This window comes from Leptonychotes weddellii, chromosome 1 (assembly GCF_054177405.1).
Source record: "Leptonychotes weddellii isolate Sample4059 chromosome 1, ASM5417740v2, whole genome shotgun sequence".
Lineage (NCBI taxonomy): Eukaryota > Metazoa > Chordata > Mammalia > Carnivora > Phocidae > Leptonychotes > Leptonychotes weddellii.
The window spans coordinates 151,972,298-151,990,323 of record NC_138369.1 but is presented as its reverse complement, the minus strand read 5'-3'; the positions used below and the strand labels follow the sequence as shown (position 1 = coordinate 151,990,323).

At 38.3% G+C, this 18,026-nt stretch overlaps 1 protein-coding gene across 1 annotated transcript in view; it reads right to left on the bottom strand.

Moving 5' to 3' along the window:
- GABRR3 (gamma-aminobutyric acid type A receptor subunit rho3) overlaps positions 1-17,355 on the bottom strand; it is a 41,719-nt gene extending 24,364 nt beyond the window's left edge. Inside the window, 5 exon segments of the mRNA XM_081804469.1 lie at positions 759-840; positions 843-982; positions 3,760-3,826; positions 10,878-10,990; positions 17,231-17,355. Coding sequence (XP_081660595.1) covers positions 759-840; positions 843-982; positions 3,760-3,826; positions 10,878-10,990; positions 17,231-17,355 — 527 coding nt within the window.
- Between the last annotated feature and the right edge of the window lie 671 nt (positions 17,356-18,026).

Genomic DNA, 18,026 nt, shown 5'->3' with positions numbered 1-18,026 from the left:
TTTGGCCAAATAAAGTAACTTTCACATGTTCCAAGGACTAGGACATGGATATCCTTCGGGGAGCCTTTTTTTTTTTTTTTTTTCAGAGTCTTACGACAGAGTCTGGGATTTCTAAGACATGAAAAACATTGAATTACTTGGATTTACTAAGCATTTTTAGAATTACCAATGATAAGCCATTCAGTATGTACAGGATTCATTAGGCTAAAAGAACATGTTGTGAATTAAAGATGGAGGGCTGTTACAGCATAGTGTCAGAGAAAATGTTTTGAATTAAAAACATGAAAAGGGAGTAAAACAAATTAGCGGTAATTTGAACAATGACTATACCTTCTTGTAAAAAATGAAGGAGATAATTAAGAAAACTATTTAGTTAATCCAAGATTCCAAGACCGCTTGGTAATGTATAATTCGTAAAGAAGAAAAGCAATTTTGTGCACCTATAAAATTGTGGGCCAGACTTTTGGGGATTTCCATACTTTGGCCCACTCTGTCCAACCTTATTTTCCATCATTCTCCAATGATATGCTGATATCCAACGATATCATTCTCCAACAATATGTAGATAGAGTAGAAAACTCTTCTTTAAAATCTAAAAGTTAGAACAAGGAAAAATCACATTTTCTGCCTGTGTCCCAACCTTCAGCATGACTAAACAGACAGTAATATTGTGAGTTTAGTCAGAAGTGAGATCCACTAGCTTTGGTGTAGACAACCCTGGTATAGGGAAGCCAAAGAAGGTACACAGCCCTCCTTACCTGAGACCGAAGAGGACGTTTCCATCAGGGTACACGCGCAGCATGATGTTCTCCACAGTTGTATCATGAATGAAGGATCTTTAGAATGGACAAAAAAGATGTCAGGTACCCAAATCTTTTTGATCAATCTATGATCAAAGGTCATGCTTTTATTTGTTGTGCTAGGAAAGGAGAGCCTCTCATCTTTCCAGTAATGTCTGAGATAAAAAGTCATTGTAAAGTCCTAGGCAGAGAGAAAAAGAGACAAGTCAAAGCCAGAGGAATATGGTTCAGAATGACCAATTAATACCATTAGTTCTAGATTGATTGGCATGGCTGTTAATGACCTATAAAGTGAATGGCTTATATTGTATTTTCAGGCAGATTTAGGATGAAGCCATTGAGCTTGAGTTGCAGAGCCTCTCCTTCACCTGGAGTCTGGTGAATGTTGAGTTTCTAGGAACCAGAGAGAATTCAAGTTGGGTAAGGGAAGCTAGGTTATAACTGGGAAACATTTCTACATAAGCACTGGTAGAAATCAGCTGAAGAGATCTCAGAAGAAAAGGATTTGGAACTACATGGCCCAGTATTTTACTTTGACTTATTTTTTTCATTGTAAATATATATTCACTTTTATAATGGATTCTGTATCCATACATTTGTATTATTTTTGTTAAAGAAGCCCCCACCCCAAGTTGAATAAACTATAGTCCCACAAAAATGAACACAGCATTTATTAGAGCTGTTAATAGAAAGCATGCTGTCAGAGATCCTGACATGGAGATAACGATTTTCCTCAGCTTGAGAGAGAGAAAGAATACCAAGAAATTGTGGTTCTCAAATTCTAGTGTTCAAAAGACTTACCTGTGAATTTGTCAAAACAGCACATTCCCCAGAAGCTAATACCCTGAGATTCTGACCCAGTATGGCTGAGGGAACTGAATTGTTAGTGTGTAATCCAATTGTAAAGAGAGAAAGATGGGGGGCAGACGGAGCTATATTAACATTATTTTAGCAGGGAAAAAAGTCAATACTTTGAGCTTTGTTTGGCTCTCAGATGCTACATTTAACATCTTGTTTGTGTGAACAAAAACTCCCCTAGCGGGCGCCTGGGTGACTCAGTCGGTTGAGTGACTGCCTTCGGCTCAGGTCATGATCCCAGGGTCCTGGGATCGAGTCCCACATCGGGCTCCCTGCTCTGCGGGGAGCCTGCTTCTCCCTCTCCCACTCCCCCTGCTTGTGTTCCCTCTCTCGCTGTGTCTCTCTCTGTCAAATAAATAAATAAAATCTTAAAAAAAAAAAAAAAAACTCCCCTAGCTACATCCAAGTCATTGGGTGTGGATGATGATGATGTGTTTCACCTTTCACAATTGTTTACTTCTTACTATCATTTATTTCCCAACAATACTCAAACTATTCTTCAACTAGCACATGTGACAGAATTTTGACATTTATGGTATAAGCAAAAGACAAATCTCAGTAAACTACAGATAAGTCACCAATTAATGATGAGCTAGTTTGTTTTTTTTTAAGGTTCAGAATAGAGGTGCTTTGTATTATTGCTCTAGGTTAATCTGGGAGCATCAGACGTGTAATTTTGAATTAGGGTGAGGGCAAATAAATAGAATGATTCATTCATTCCCATAACACTACTTTACAGGGTGTTGTGTGGGTTACTGCATGGATTGCTTTAGTAAGCATATATTTAGAATTAGGTGCTCAATCAGATCTGAGCTCATGAAGTCAAATAGCAGACATTGGTACATTTCAGTGACACATCAACATCGCCACTAGTAGGCTGAGCACCATGTTGAGAAGAGAGTGGGGTAAAACTTCAAGGAATTGAAAGTGAATTCAGCATGGGAAGATGATAAAGGAGAAGCAAAAGAAGCCAACACTGGGGGTTACTTATAATTAAAAAGCATTTTCACCTTGGGCATGGAGAACCCAGTGCAGTTTTAGCTGATACTGAGTCCCATAGTTCACCTTATTCAAGAGAGAAGGATAAGGTCTGGTTTTAAGGGCACCTGGGTGGAGACAATGAGAATTTTAGATGCTGACTGGGCCATTCAGGGATAATTTAGAAATTATGCCAGGGCAGAAGTAAAGAGTACTTGTTCCTGGAGTACAACAGACTCAAGAAAATGTCAGTAGAAGCTGGTTTTTGTCAGGGAAGAGACAAAACTTTTGAAACAAGGCATTTTTAAGTAGTGAGTACCCTTGGTGCTATTCCCTTTGGGAGTAGGATGGTTAAAATGAAGGAAGTTTCATAGTGAAACTTGAAATAAATACCAAATTCGATAATGATGAGGACTACAAGAACATTAACTGAAGATTGAAACAAATATAACAAGTCATAGAAAATTTTGTCTAGAATTTGCTGGAATTTTTATATGTCCTATAATTTTTCATTCAGTTAGCATTTGGATGGCAATGACTAGTTGGAGGAATCACTATAAATAAAAATATTAAGTATATATATAAAAAGATTATTTGATCTACCAATTTAATTGATTTATATTTTCTAGGTCTGGTTTCCTCAAGAGATTCCCTACTTTTTTCTCTTTCTCTTTTTATATCTTTCTCTCTTTTTTTTTTAAAGATTTTATTTATTTATTTGACAGAGAGAGACACAGTGAGAGAGGGAACACAAGCAGGGGGAGTGGGAGAGGGAGAAGCAGGCTTCCAACTGAGCAGGGAGCCTGATGCGGGGCTCAATCCCAGGACTCTGGGATCATGACCTGAGCCGAAGGCAGATGCTTAATGACTGAGCCACCCAGGCGCCCCTTTATCTTTTTTTTTTACATTTTATCTTTAATTGTGGTATTTGCATATGATAAAAATAACATAAAATCTAAATTTCAAGCAGAAAGAGTGAATAGAGAGCAAAGTAACTTCCACTCTATGAAAAAATACATAATAGTAACATACATAATTAAATTGTTTTTTTTAAACACCAGTGATTTTGACACTATTCTCTATCTTTTCAGGAAAAGACCAATATCTCATAGAGAAACTTCCCATGTTAACCTCTGAAATGCTGTCAATGCTTTCAACCTGGACATCTATACCTACTGGCACTGGAGACCCTTCAGAAAGAAGAATGACTGATATACTTAGAGATCATTAAAATTATTTTGTAATATTCAAAGCAGAGAGAGATCAATGTTGCAAGTGAATTACTTAAAAAAAATTTTTAACAACAAATTTCTCCATTATCTATTCATATATTATTATATAGTCAATTACAATAAAAAGGCACATGTGTAAATGTTATTTCAATAATTATTACACATTAGACATTATTATATATACATAATTATATACACATTACACATTATTACCCTTAGAAATAACCCAACATTTTCCTTCTTATAGTATACTTATGGTATAGAAGTAGTGTGTTCAATTTTTTTGTTGTTTTTTGTTTTAGCTAGTAGTGATTTAAAAGGGAACAATGTTTCAAAAACATGTCTAAGAGTATGTAGAATTATGTATTCTCTATGGTAAGGATCATATTTTATAGTCAGGGAGTGGAGTAGTTGTGGAGTTCATGACTCTGAAAAATGTGGGAGCCTTTTCTCTCTTTCCAAAAGATCAGCTGCTTCTGCTTGGGCAGTGCGTGGCAGGCTGGAAGAACACAGACCAGAGTACAGTCTACACAGGGCCTCCACACACTCACAACGGTCTCTTTGCAGGACATCGGTAACCACAACCTGCAGTTGGGATGAAGCAAACATCCTTAGAAATGTGTTTGATGAGAATGTATTGAAAGTCAGAATTGGAGAAAACTCAGACAAGTGCTAAGATTTGTTTGCAGTTGGGTCTCAATGAATCTGGTTCATGGGTCCGGAGAACATGGATGACAACGCCATAAGAAAACCTAGACCAGACTGAGACCAAGACATTTCCTTGTTACACCTCACAAAGGGTTTCACCAGTTCCTGTATGAGGGTAAACTGATGTTAACAACTTCCTCACTTAGTACCATGCATGGAATTTGATGTATGTATATGTTAAAATAATTTTTATGTTTATACATGTAGTCTTCGTATGCTTTCTTTTCATAGTGACCAATTCTCAATTAAATTTTTTGTCTCTGTAGAATTCTGAGTTTAAAAAAAATGCTTTCAACTACTTTTGCAGAAACAGAAATCTTGCCTAGGTGGATCCCAGGTGGTTGTTTTAGTCAAGATTCTGCGATTGAGAAGGTTTGGGCTGGAAAACTTCCTCCTTGAGGCTAATTAATGTCTGGATTTGTGACATGTGACATACATGTGCATATCATTCAACAAAGTGCCTAATTATTGTGTTTTAAATGCATAACACATGGGACGCCTGGGTGGCTCAATCCTTTAAGCAACTGCCTTTGGCTCAGGTCATGATCCCAGGCTCCTTGCTCAGCGGGGAGTCTGCTTCTCCCTCTGCCTGTCACTCCCCCTGCTTGTGAGCCCTCACTCTATCTCTCTCTCTGTGTCAAATAAATAAAATCTTAAAAAATAAATAAATAGGGCGCCTGGGTGGCTCAGTTGGTTAAGCGACTGCCTTCGGCTCAGGTCATGATCCTGGAGTCCCGGGATCGAGTCCCACATCGGGCTCTCTGCTCAGCAGGGGGTCTGCTTCTCCCTCTGCTCTCTTCCCTCTCGTGCTCTCTGTCTCTCATTCTCTCTCTAATAAATAAATAAAATCTTTAAAAATAAATAAATAAATAAATAAATAAATGCACAACACATTATAAAACAAGATATGCCTCGCCAGTCCCTGTCCACCATCTAGGACTCCCCTCATTAATTGGTTGAAGTTACCTTCACTTTACCAAGACAGATTTCCTTTTATATTCCGTAACATACCCTCGTATCATTCCTTACTTACAGGGGTTCCAGCTGGATAGGCCCTGGGCTTGTCACTCAAAAACATTTCCCACTCTGGGTTTCAGGAACACTTTGCTTGCATCGTAACCACCAACGACTTCCTGCAGTATTGGATCAATTACTTTCTATACATTAATGACGACAATTCTATTTAAAAATTGTTTAACGATAATTATGGTTATGCCTTAACTTGGGAACTCTTCAGGATTACTCTATTATATACTGGGTTCAGCTCTGATGCTTTTGTTTACTTTTTTTCTTTAGTTAGTAGAGATATCACAATAAAAATTCATGGCCTTTCAGGATCAATTCAGGATGAGTAAATATTCCCATTAATTCCAATAGTCCAAGGGATTGAAAGGCCTGGCGAGGTCTTGGAGAGGTAGCAGAAATGTCCTAGTTAAAATTCTGGTGTTAGAGTCACAGACTAGAGTTTGAACCCAGCTCTACCACTCCTCTGTGATCCACGGTAAGTAACATTTCTAAGCTTAGTTTCCTCACCTATAAAATCCTAGTAGCAGTACTCACCTTGGAGACTTATTTGAGGACTAGAAATAATACACAGTTAGTAAACTTAATTGGTGTTCAATAAATGGCACTAAATAAATGTTACTGCTATTGCAATTCAGCAAAAATGCAAACCTGCTCCTAGCAATGCAAGTTACTATTCCCAATCTTGCACTCAAACATTTAATCAGCCCACTCCTGACGAGAAAATGATACAGTGCTTCTCACAGAGCACCTATTTTATGACAAAACCTGAGAACAATTTGCATGTAGAATTTTGTGACTTGTAAGCAGATCCCAGTTGTTAATGACTATTTCTGCAAGCTAGGGCAGTCATATAAAGCCACCACACAAGGAGATACTCATGCTACCACTGGAAAGAACTAGACCCTCAGGGTGGTTAGAAGACTGGTATGGGTTAAAGAGTGGGGTAAAAACATGGCTTGTCCATTAGGAATGGACTCCTGGAAACATTCTCAATTTCTTTTTTCTTCCTTTCAATTCTATTCTTGGGGGGATGAGCTCTTCCATTTTGAAGAAAAATGTTTGCCCTCAGATGCCATCTGACCTCATTTTTGGCTCCTTTGAACTCCATGCCCAAGTGTACCTTAGTCCAGGGTCTAGGAATCTATACATTCTCAAGGACAGTGTGGAGGGGGAGGGCCATGTAAAGGCAAGGTGCAAAATTACAGAATTTTGGAGCTGGATATAGTTCCAAATATCATTCTTTTTATAGATAAGGAGCTGAGTCTCAGAAGAGAGAAGATAGTAATAAAGCAGATGGATTAAAAATCACGGAATTTCTAGCTATTAATCTCGAATTAAAGCCAAAACTTCCATAAATCCCTTAATTCCTCTAAATCTCAGTTTGCTTATCTGTGAAATAGGGGAAATAAATCTGTGGTACTTACCTAATAGCCTTGCTGTGAGACTAAATGAAAGAATGAGTGTCAAGTCCTTAACCTAACCCCATTCAAACGTCTTACCGACCAACCTGTCCAGCATCTATTGGATCAGTAACATATATAACAACACAAATAATAACAATTTCACAAATATTTGCATTAATTCCATATATAAAGCATTTGGAATATAGTAAAAATAAATAAATATTAACCGTTATCATTATGCATTGATTTCCCAGGATCAATACCTAGGTAGTAGCACACACATCTGTAGTCGTTTTTATATACGTAAAGATAGACCATCAGTCTATTTTTATGTATGCTGGGATAAGGATTGTTAAATAACAGTCATATATCTTATGTGTATAGTACACTTAAAATACATCATACAATATATTATCTCCTATTATCATTACAGCTGTTTGTTAGGTAGGTAGGTAGAACCGATGTTACCTCCACTTGACATATGACATAACTCACTCGGAGATGTCAGCGAGCTTGCCTGAAACCCAAGGCTAGTTAATGCAGGAATATAGCCAGTTCCCTCCAGCTCCCAGGCTAGTCCTCTTGCTTGACAAACATAGATTATACGGGCAGCTTTCACAACGTTAGCTTTTGTCTTGACTCAGTAGCCAGTCTCTAGATGCTAAATTGATTTCACTTTAAAGAAAGAAATCATCATCTCTAAGAGTGAAACAAAAAAGCCCTCAGTGATGAGAGATGTAAAGGGTAGGAAAAACATAAAGAAAATGAGCTGCAATTTATAACCCAAGTTAAACAAAAAGCTCCCCTAAATTTATATCCTCCTGTTTCCACATAATGAGTCAATTAATCTTCTAATGCTTTATAAAAGTAAAAAACACTGCAGTAGCAGCTGGTTTTAATGTTAAAGCTAATTAGGAAAACACATTAAGGCAGAGGAAGTGCTGAAGTTACATTTAGCACAAGAGGAAAGAAGTATGTGCGTGTGTTTATGTTATGAACAAGTATAAAGAAGGAGACGATAAATTAAAGCCTGTCTTGTCTATCCTGCAGCCTGATTCCCCCAGGAAGGCAGCCTTGAGAGAACAGAAATGGGTCACTGGTAGAAGAAGCTGTTCTGACCAAGAGAAGGTTAAGGACTGTTTTTCACGGAGCTACCAGGCTGACACTTCTGCCTGAATTTATGGATTTTTCTGCCTGAGCTGACTGAACACATAAGACATTTGGACACCATTTAGCCCCGGTCCATGATTGTCAGAAAAATTTCTTCACCGTGGGATGATTTGCCACCTGCCACTAAGTAGCCCATTTCAATTGCATTTTTAATAACCCCACAATACAGCCTCAGGAAAAATAATTGCTTTTTAAAAAAGCGTTCCTACTCAAAATAAAATCTTAACATGTATCTCCAACAGATCAAAGGAAGTGGAAATTTAAGGTCAATTTTATGTTTTTCTGGGGGACCAGGATGATAAAGGGGAGGGAGAATGAAGATTTAAGTGTTTTAAGGTAAGAGCAGAGGGTCCTCCCTCAGTCATCCGCAGCAGTGTTTCTCAAATTGTAAAGTGTATTCAAATCACCTGGGGATCTTATTAAAATGCAGATTTTGATTCAGAAAGCCTGAGTGTGGGGCCTGAGCGTCTGCATTTTTAACTAACTCCCAGGTGATTCTGCCGCCAGTCCTTGAATCACTTTGAGTGATAATGCCTTTCTAGAGAGAATGCTTGTGTCCAAATTCAAGGACAGCCATTTTTCTCTCAGTCGTTCTGGCTTTCAGTGGTCTAAAATAGACCCATAGAAACCCTTTCCTCCAAGATAGGAATTCATTTAATTGAAGAACCTAAACTGACAGGAATTAGGGCAGCTTTTTGTATTGGTGTTGAAGTGCATACATCATTTTGAGCTTCTAATTGCTGTTCGGGAAAGGCCAGGTCCAAGCCATTCCTGTGCGACTGGCTCCCTCTAGTGCCTAAAAAGGCCCATGGCAGGGCAAGTCTACGTAACATTTTCTCCAACTAAACGTTGGTAGGGGAGACTTTAGAAACTTTTTACAGAATCATAGAGACCAACGTACAGAATAATTGCGTGATAGCTGTAGAATATATTATCCAAACTGTGGGCAAACTCTGGTTGGAGGGGAAAGAAAGAAACGGTCTGTTGGGAATTGTAGTTTAGGGTTCAGGCATCTTTGGGAGAATTCCAGTAAGGAAGACACATCTGAGGAGCAGTGATGTGAAGAAAACAAGACAAAGAAGTAGTCCCGGAAGTAAAACACGAACACATCTTTAAACCTGATTAATTTCGAGGCTTCTAAAAATCTTAAATTAACTTCAGTAAGTGTGAGAAATGCTCTGGAAAAACAAAAAATGAAATGCCGGAGATTTAATCTGATGCTGATAATCTAATTCAGCAATTATCAAATGTGATTCTCAGACTAGCTGTATCAGCATCACCCAGGAATTGATTAGAAACGCAAATTGTTCTCCTGAAACAATAATACATTATATGTTAATTTAAAAAATTTTTAAAAAAGAGAAAGAAATGCAAATTTTTGGCCCCACCCATATCTAGGGATTTGAAACCTGGGTGTGGGGGTGGGGCTCAGCAATCTGTTGTTAAGAATCCCCCAGGTGACTTTGATGCTTGTTAATGTTTTAGTCACGAATCTAATAAAATCAAAGCCAGACCCTTAGAATTGCAGCCCAATGGATTCCACGAAGTTAAAAAACAACAAACACCCCTCAACATCCCAACTACCTGACCTGCTGTTTTTATTTTACCCGCTAACAAGTGAGTCCTCTGAGGTACCTACATTGCCTGTTGTGCTTCCCTTGGTCATAACCACAATAGAGCCAGTGTCAAGTTTCCCCCAGCCCGCTCCGAAAACTTAAAGTATGAGTTGTTTATGAAAAAGCTGCATCTGTTCTACAGCTGCGGGCTCCTGCCTTCTCAGCTTCACATTCGCTTCTGCGATAGCCACACCTCTAGTAGTCTGGAAAGTTGTTAGCTCAGGAATGGTGGGAGTGGAGACTTAGGTCAATGACAGAAGCCTCAGGATGGATTTAGCAGTAAGGCGGCGAGTTCAGATTAACTGCTTGATTCCACCACATCCTGTGCGTCTCTGGAAAACTTGGTTCCCTCAGGGATGCAACTGGACGCACGTTAACCAATCTGAGGGCAGGAAAGACTTTGGTCCAAGTATGTCCTTACATGGCCTTCTGCGGTCCTGCTTACCTGCCCTTGCATCTCGGTTCCACCGCGTATTGCTTTTTTCCTGGCTTTGAGCAAATCTCCTAACCTCTCTACACCCCAGTTTCCACACTGGAATACTAGGGATCATGATAGTGCCTACTTACGAGGCACGGGGAGGGTGGAATAAGCTAGTGCATTAACAGGCTCAGCCGAGTGCCTGGCACTCCAACATTCCGGAAGGTGCCTGAAGTAATAAAACGAGAAACCTGAACAGAGATGTTTCATAGGGAGAGCCATGGCATTTGGTGTGTTAGTCCTTTCACCAAAGCCAGGCACTCCAGCTTATAAACTTATTCAATAAGATTTTATGAATATCATCACAGAATCCAATTTACAGGTTTTAGTTGAAAGAATAAGTAGTTGCCATATAGGCATGATATACATTATTTATTGAGCACACACTATTTGTAATTAGTAAATAATGTGGATATTTACTAAAGATATTTATCTTTTTTGATCAATTTAAAATTTATCAATTGTTCTCATTCAAGAGAATATCATTGTAAAAGTTTTTTTTTTTAATTGATGGTCTTCACTTGTGTTTTGGTCTTAATTGCTTCAGATTTTCAACTTCGACAGTGCAAGAGATTGTGACATAAGAGTTTTGTAAAGATAATACTCACCTCCAAATCCAGGTCTCATTGCAAAGTCATGGTCCTCTATTTGGAGAAGTTGCTCGTATTGCAGGAGCCATGCTTTGGTACTGTCATCTTTCCTCCTTCTGGCTTCTTGTTTGCTATCCCTCCAAAGTGGGGAAAAATAATTTTGAGATATGCATGCTTTTGGGTATGTTGATTTAGGTTAGCCTTCTGTGTTCAACTTGGTATCCTTTGAAATATATACATAAAAGCTCATTTTCTCAGTTTATACTACACATAGCTAAAGATCTGCCAACACTTACTCTTTATTATATAAGTGTGGGCAGGTAAGGTAACCCAAAATTTGGAGCAACTTGGATGATAAACCAAATCTGGATGTGATACTCTGGCAGGCGACTTCTCAGAATATGGTTTTTAGACCAGGAAAACCTTGTCACCACCACCTTAGATCCATGCACTCCACCCCCAGATCACCTAAACCAGAACCTGAGGAAACAGAGCCTAGGAATCTGCATTAAACATGTTACTTAAGTGATTCTTGGGGTCACCGAAGGAAAACTACTTCTGCACTAAGACAGTAAAACAAAAGCAAAAACAAAAAAACACTGCAAAATGGTAAACTGATGAAAATAGTGTTTTACAAAGACAAAATGAGCAGAAAGTATGGGTGCAAGTTGAGATTAGAGCAGAATGTCTGTAGTAAGTTCTAGAACCTGAGGGATGGCAATGGGAATGCAGAGGAATCCAAAAAGAGGGGGAGCATGGAAATAGGTTTCCTTTGTTTCATCCAGGAAGGAGAAGATTCTAACCCAAAGCGAAAAGTGATAACTATTACCAAGACTTACACCTACTATTTCTCAAACAATGTTTGTTACACTTTGTGGGCAAAGAGAAGCAAATATGCCTAATAAGGGGGTTGATATATGGTGGAGCATCAGGTTTAGTTCAGAGCTTTCTGGTCTAATTCAATATATATATCATTTTAAACCACTTTGTGTCTTCTGCCCTCTTCCCCTCTTCTAGAAAAAGTAACTTCATTTTTAGTAGCTACTGAAAGAAAGCTTTTGGATAACTTCTGTCTGAGGAGAGGATCTTCTAAAAGACTGAGTCCTGATGGAATAGAGCAAAGAAATCTCAGTTCATGGAAGAGTCTTACATGAGCACTCTCAATCTTTGTCTTTGCTCCCCCTCTTTTTGGTATCAGAAACTCTACTATAATTTTGTGACTAAGAAAGTGGGGAAGAAAAGACTGGATTTTGAGTGGTTTCAGGGAGATTAAGGGAGTCTTTGAGGAGGACATATTAGGCAAAGAATTAAAAAGTACTAGAACCAGATGAGGAAAAGTAAATACATCTAAGTCATTCTGATGCACTGGGGTTAAATAAATGGAATGACAGAAACTCATTTTAATTGAGTCACTAACACTCAGCAGGTTACTTCACAAAACTGCTTTCCCAAGGGTCTATATATTTGATTAGTTTACTAGGATGAAACTAGTTGAAAACAAGTAGGCTGACATGAATAGACTATTGAACCAAGGAAAAATATAATTAACAAGCATATTTTAAAAAAATATTTAATCTAGGGGCGTCTGGGTGACTCAACCGACTTTTGATTTCAGCTCAGGTAATGACCTCAGGGTCCTGTGTCAGGCTCTGGTCTCATGGGGTAGTCTGCTTGGATTCTCTCTCTCCCTCTCTTCGTGCCCCTCCCCTGTGCATGTGAGCGCACCCACTCTCTCTCTCTTAAATAAATAAACCTTTAAAAAATAAAAATAAAAAACATTTAATCTAGAGAGTTAACAGCGAGATACCAGTTAAGACCAATACCATTTTATACCGATTAAGTGAGCCCCGAACACAAAATCTCAGCAGCCAACCATGTTAAAAAGGTATGACAAAAAAAAGTAAAAAAAAAAAAGTAAAAAAAAAAAAAAAAGGTATGACAAAATGGGAACATTTATACTTTGTAGATGACAGCACAAATACTGGCAAAACCCTTTTAGAATCAATTTCAAGAGCTATGAAGATAATTCATATGCTTTGACTTATAATTCATTTCCAGTAATATTATAATTTTTATTGGTACAGGGAAAATTACATGCATAAAAATATTTACTGCTGTGATTCACCACAGTGCAAATTTGAAAACAAATGTTCAATAATAATTGGTCCTTTAATTCAAAGTAATAATATGGAGTGATTAAAATTACCAACCATTATAATATCTGTGAAACAACATAGAAAATGATTAAGTTAAGAAAATACAAAATAGTTTCTATACTATAATTTTAAACATGAAAAATCATGGAACTATATGAATAAGGATTAGAACTTGGAAAAGGGAGAGCATAGTTGAGATTCTTTGTATTGTTTCCATGTAAAATTCCATTATTGAATTTGCATAAGAAATGCTTTATAAATTATCTAGAACAAGTTGGACTTGCCATCTTGGATCTTTTCCAAAGAAGGGTCCAGGTATGGCTCTCTACCTTATCATTCCATTCTCCTTGTCATTCTAGAAGCATGTCTGCTGCTTAACATGGACTTTTTTTCTCATTGGAGCTCTATTATGAACCAGTACACACAGAAGCCCAGTAGTCTCAAATAATGCGTAAGCAACATTTAAAAAACTTTGTATAGATTTATTATTTTCCTTTAGAAAAATACTAAATGAAGCAAAAATGGGCTACAAAGATGCAAATCCAAGAATGCAATAAAGTAGGAAAATTAGGTGATGCGATTTTTGATCACTAAGACAACCTTCATACTTCTGGATCCAATGTTTATATCTAGGTCCCTGATGCTTTTGCTCTTTCTTAGGGAGGACATGGTGCCTTCTATAGAGCAACTCTGGGGCTTTGACTGACCTGCTCCTGAACTCCCCAGTCCTGGGAAGACACACCTGACTTTAGTCAACAGCCCATCTCTTATAAAGAAAAAAACCCCATAGACATGAACATTTCTGTGGAAGAGCCACCCAGAGGGAAGGCCCCACTTGAGACATGACAGTTCCTATGTCTTACTTGGGTCTCTATCTGATCATGAGCTCAGTGATGAGACCTCAGTTTCCTCACCTATGAGATGAGAAAATTGGACCAGATTAGGAACTGGTCTGCCCGTATTTTTTTTGCATAGTCTGTATGTTATATTAAATTGGAAAATTTCACATGAAAATCTTACTTTCCTGAGTCTTCTACAAAGATCAAAGAATCTAGCAACACCGGGCTCAAGTTTTCTTACAACAAGAGAAGGCTGGACCCGACCAGCTACAGCGTCCTGAGGAGCACCCCGTCTGTAATTGGCACAACCTCTGCACAGCCTTCTGTCTCACTTGCAGGAGCACTTGGACTTGCCATCCCTAGGACCCTCCTGGCTTTTACGTTAGGTTCATGGATGTGCTGGTAAATGTTTAGCAAGTTGTTCTCCAGGAAAAAAAAAACAGCCCTATTTGTGGTGTTTGCTGATTTCCACAATGTAAATACTCCCATGTGGCTGATTGCAAGGTACTGACATGACAGAGATGTGCACAGTCCATAGTGTAGTGCTGTAAAATATAACGAAATATGACATAACATAACATAATTTAACATGATTTAATGTAATAGATGGGATTTCTACCTGACAGATAGGATAGACGTAAATAGCCTGAAGAATGAGATAATCGTAAAATATAGTAAAGGAATAAGGGAGTGGTGAGTTTCAAGTATGTATTCCCTTTTTAAGAAATAATTTAATTGTATGTTTATAAATTATATGTATAATTTAATTTTTAATGATGTTTATTTTCAACAGCTAGCAAATAGATTTCCTGAAATTGTGAACACTTGGCTCTTGCAAGCTGATTTAGGCAGACTCCATACTCACTATTCTTGAGGCCAGAGACAGTGTATTGTTCCTCTAACATCCTTAATCCCTGACCCCGGCACTTGGCATATAAAGGGCACTCAATACAACTGTTGGAAGAATGAATAAATATTCAATGAGTTTATATGCCTAATCTTCTTTGCATCACCAGGGAGCCAAATCTCTTCCCTAGGCAAAACAGGGACATTTTTCACCTGCCAAAATTTACTTTATTTGCCAATTCTCCTTCTCCTCCTGTTTTGCTTTTAAGAAACAAAGGGTATCTTTAGATAAACGATTTTAACAATATTTAGATAAAAAGGGGAATCTTTTTTTTTTTTTAATCCATGTGACACAGAGAGAGAGAGATAGAGAGAGAGGGAATATGAGCAGGGGAGAGAGGCTGAGGGAGAGGGAGAAGCAAACTCCTCGCTGAGCCAGGAGCCTGATATGGGGCTCGATCCTAGGATCCTGAGATCATGCCCTGAGCTGAAGGCAGACGCTTAACCATCTGAGCCACCCAGGCACCCCTAAAAAGAGGAATCTCGGGGTAAAGCGTAAGATTATATTCTGAAAGAAAATAATTAATAAGAAAGCATTTAAGGGACTGATTGTATGAAAACCGGCTCAAAATAATGCACATGAACGCCAGGTTATGTAAATCCATCCACTTCACAGTTTTTAAAGAAAGATCATGCCTTTCTTCCATGTTCATTCTATTAGTTCTCTTGTGTTATAGAAGAATGGATTATTAATTAACTAATTCATTACTTATTTAGTTACTGATAATCAGATTGGGTGTGGGGCAAAGAACCTCACAGTATTTATTCACATACTGAGTTCTGAAGAATCCTGGGCTCCTTACTCTAGAAACTACCCTAATATAGTAATTTCTGTGTTTTTGTCAAAAATGCCTTCAAATCTGCATGAGAGACTGGTGAGTGACAGCTCAGAAATTGGCTGGCTGGATTATCTGGTTCACTCAGGGAAAATGACGAGCTTTCATTCTAAGTGGTACTTTTGAACCAGGGTTGATGGTTTACTCAGTCCCTCGTGCCCTAGAGGATTTTTCTTTGAAGAACAAAAGACACAAATAGAAATTTCAATGACTCACATACTAGCTTATTGCTGAAAGGGGTACCTCACTTAGGATATGGAGAAGGGAAAACAGACATGCTTGGCCCCATGTAGCAGACACCCTGAGGTTCCTTCTTCATTTAAATAGGGTCTAACAACAAGACCTCCAACATAAGAAAAAAAATTCGCACCTCACCACAAAAAACTGATGTTTTCCTCTTGCCCCTTAAATAACACCTAAAAAACACACGTAGTAGATTTTTCTGCAGCAACTCTGCCATTGATAGTGATGGGTTAGCTCCTATGACAATCTCCCTTTCCCTCAGTCTGATGGTGTAACCTCATGTTCCCCTAATATTGCTTGCCTAACTGCCTTGAGGAAGACTCAGAAAGTGGCTAAACTGGACAAAACTTCATATTATCTCAGATCTGGATGTGGGAACAGAAGCATGGAAAAAGAGTGTGGGAGGTGGCCCTGGATTTTTAAGAGCAGAGCAGAAATTAGGAGTCCAATAAATTTTTCCTCCCACCGCGCCCCCACACCTCTTTTGTTTCTGGTCATTAAACCTGAGGCTTCACAAGGATTTATTTAAAATTTTATGTTCATTTTCCTGATCTTATTGGGAGTGCCTCATAAATATTCAAGATGTGAGGGCAATCTGGCTGAAACATCTGTCACCTCTTTGATTGCCAATGTTGGCTGGGTGACATAACTCACCTTCATTCCCCAATTTCCCCTCCTGGGTAGTTTTGAAAATCTTGTGTTTGGTGAAAAGGAGAGACTTTCCCCAAGACAAGAGGTCACTTTTGTGGTAGGGTGACTGACCATTCCTGTTTGCCTGGGACACTTAGTGCTAAAACCCATGGAGTCCCAGGTAAAGAAGGATGAACACTCTCCTAAGCTTGCGTGCTTTCGCTAGCACGTGGGCACATTCTTTCAATTATTCATGATAAGATAATAACAATGATGTATTGACATTCAGGATAATATTTCAAAGGTATGGAAACTCACCTTGAAAGGCAACAAATGGCTTTAATGCTTTTCATTACTATATTATTGGTATACGGAACTATCTACTCTCGAAGTCCTTGACATTAGAAGTTGTTGCTTAGACCAATTTCTACTCAAAAAAATTTGGGGAAACTTTCAACATGTATCATTATCAGTAATAAAGGCATTATTCATTGAAGAAATACATTCCCCGAAAGAAGATCCCTACCCAAGCCCTTGTTTTCTCCAAAAATAAGCATACAGTTGCCAGAGAGAGACCCAAGATTCTACTCTTCCTGATGCTACCCAGAGGTGATTTATTTTGATGGGTGAATGCTATCTCTAGAGGCAGTCACCCACAAATACGTGATACCATTAGAGATTTGTTTCTCGGTTTCCCCTAGGTCTGTGGCAGTTGGTGAGGGAGGACAATGACAGCAGATACTATACTATGACTATCTTACCGGGTTCTTTTCATTGAAGAGGAGCGCTGCTGGTGGGACTTCTTAATTTCAAAAGCAGCAGAAGCATCTGGCGTCAGTGCGATCCAGATGCAGGTGAAGAAGACCAACAGGGAAGCCAGGATCATCTCTTCCAAAAGAAAGGAATGTAGATGGATGCAAACAGTACTGTGATCATAGTGCTTCTTCATCTTCATGCGTCTCTTTAAAAGTAAATAGAGTGCCAAGTAAAGGAAAAGGAAATGGAATGCCAAGTAAAGGAAAAGGAAATGGAATGCCAAGTAAAGGAATCAAGGAAAAGGGAGAGGCACTGCCTTCAGTGCGGTGTCTTCTGTTTTAGTAGATTAAATAAATTCACATCACTTACAGGCGAACATCTGTCTGACTCATCAGCCGTTTAGGGAAAACAAAGCAGATTTTTTCATTTTCAGTTTCCATCCTTTAGTTCCTCTTTCCAGGGAAGGTTCTTAGTGGGATGCTTGATCCCCTACTCAATACACTCTCAGCTGCAGTCCTAGACAGACAAAGAAGAGAGGTTAGGCATTAAATCCCCTTAATCCAATACAGTATCTTTGAATATATTTAATGATCCAGCAAAATAATATGCTTAAAAAGAACAAAGATGATTAATTTAATTTTAATTATACATTTGAAGACCTTTTCTTTTTCTCTTGGCTCCTTTTTAACCAGAAATTAATCTTTCTCTCCCTAAATGCATACAGATTGCCATAGTGCATACAAAAAAATAAATTATTATTTTTGTTGGGCAAATAATCATATTTTAAGATGATGGTGTATT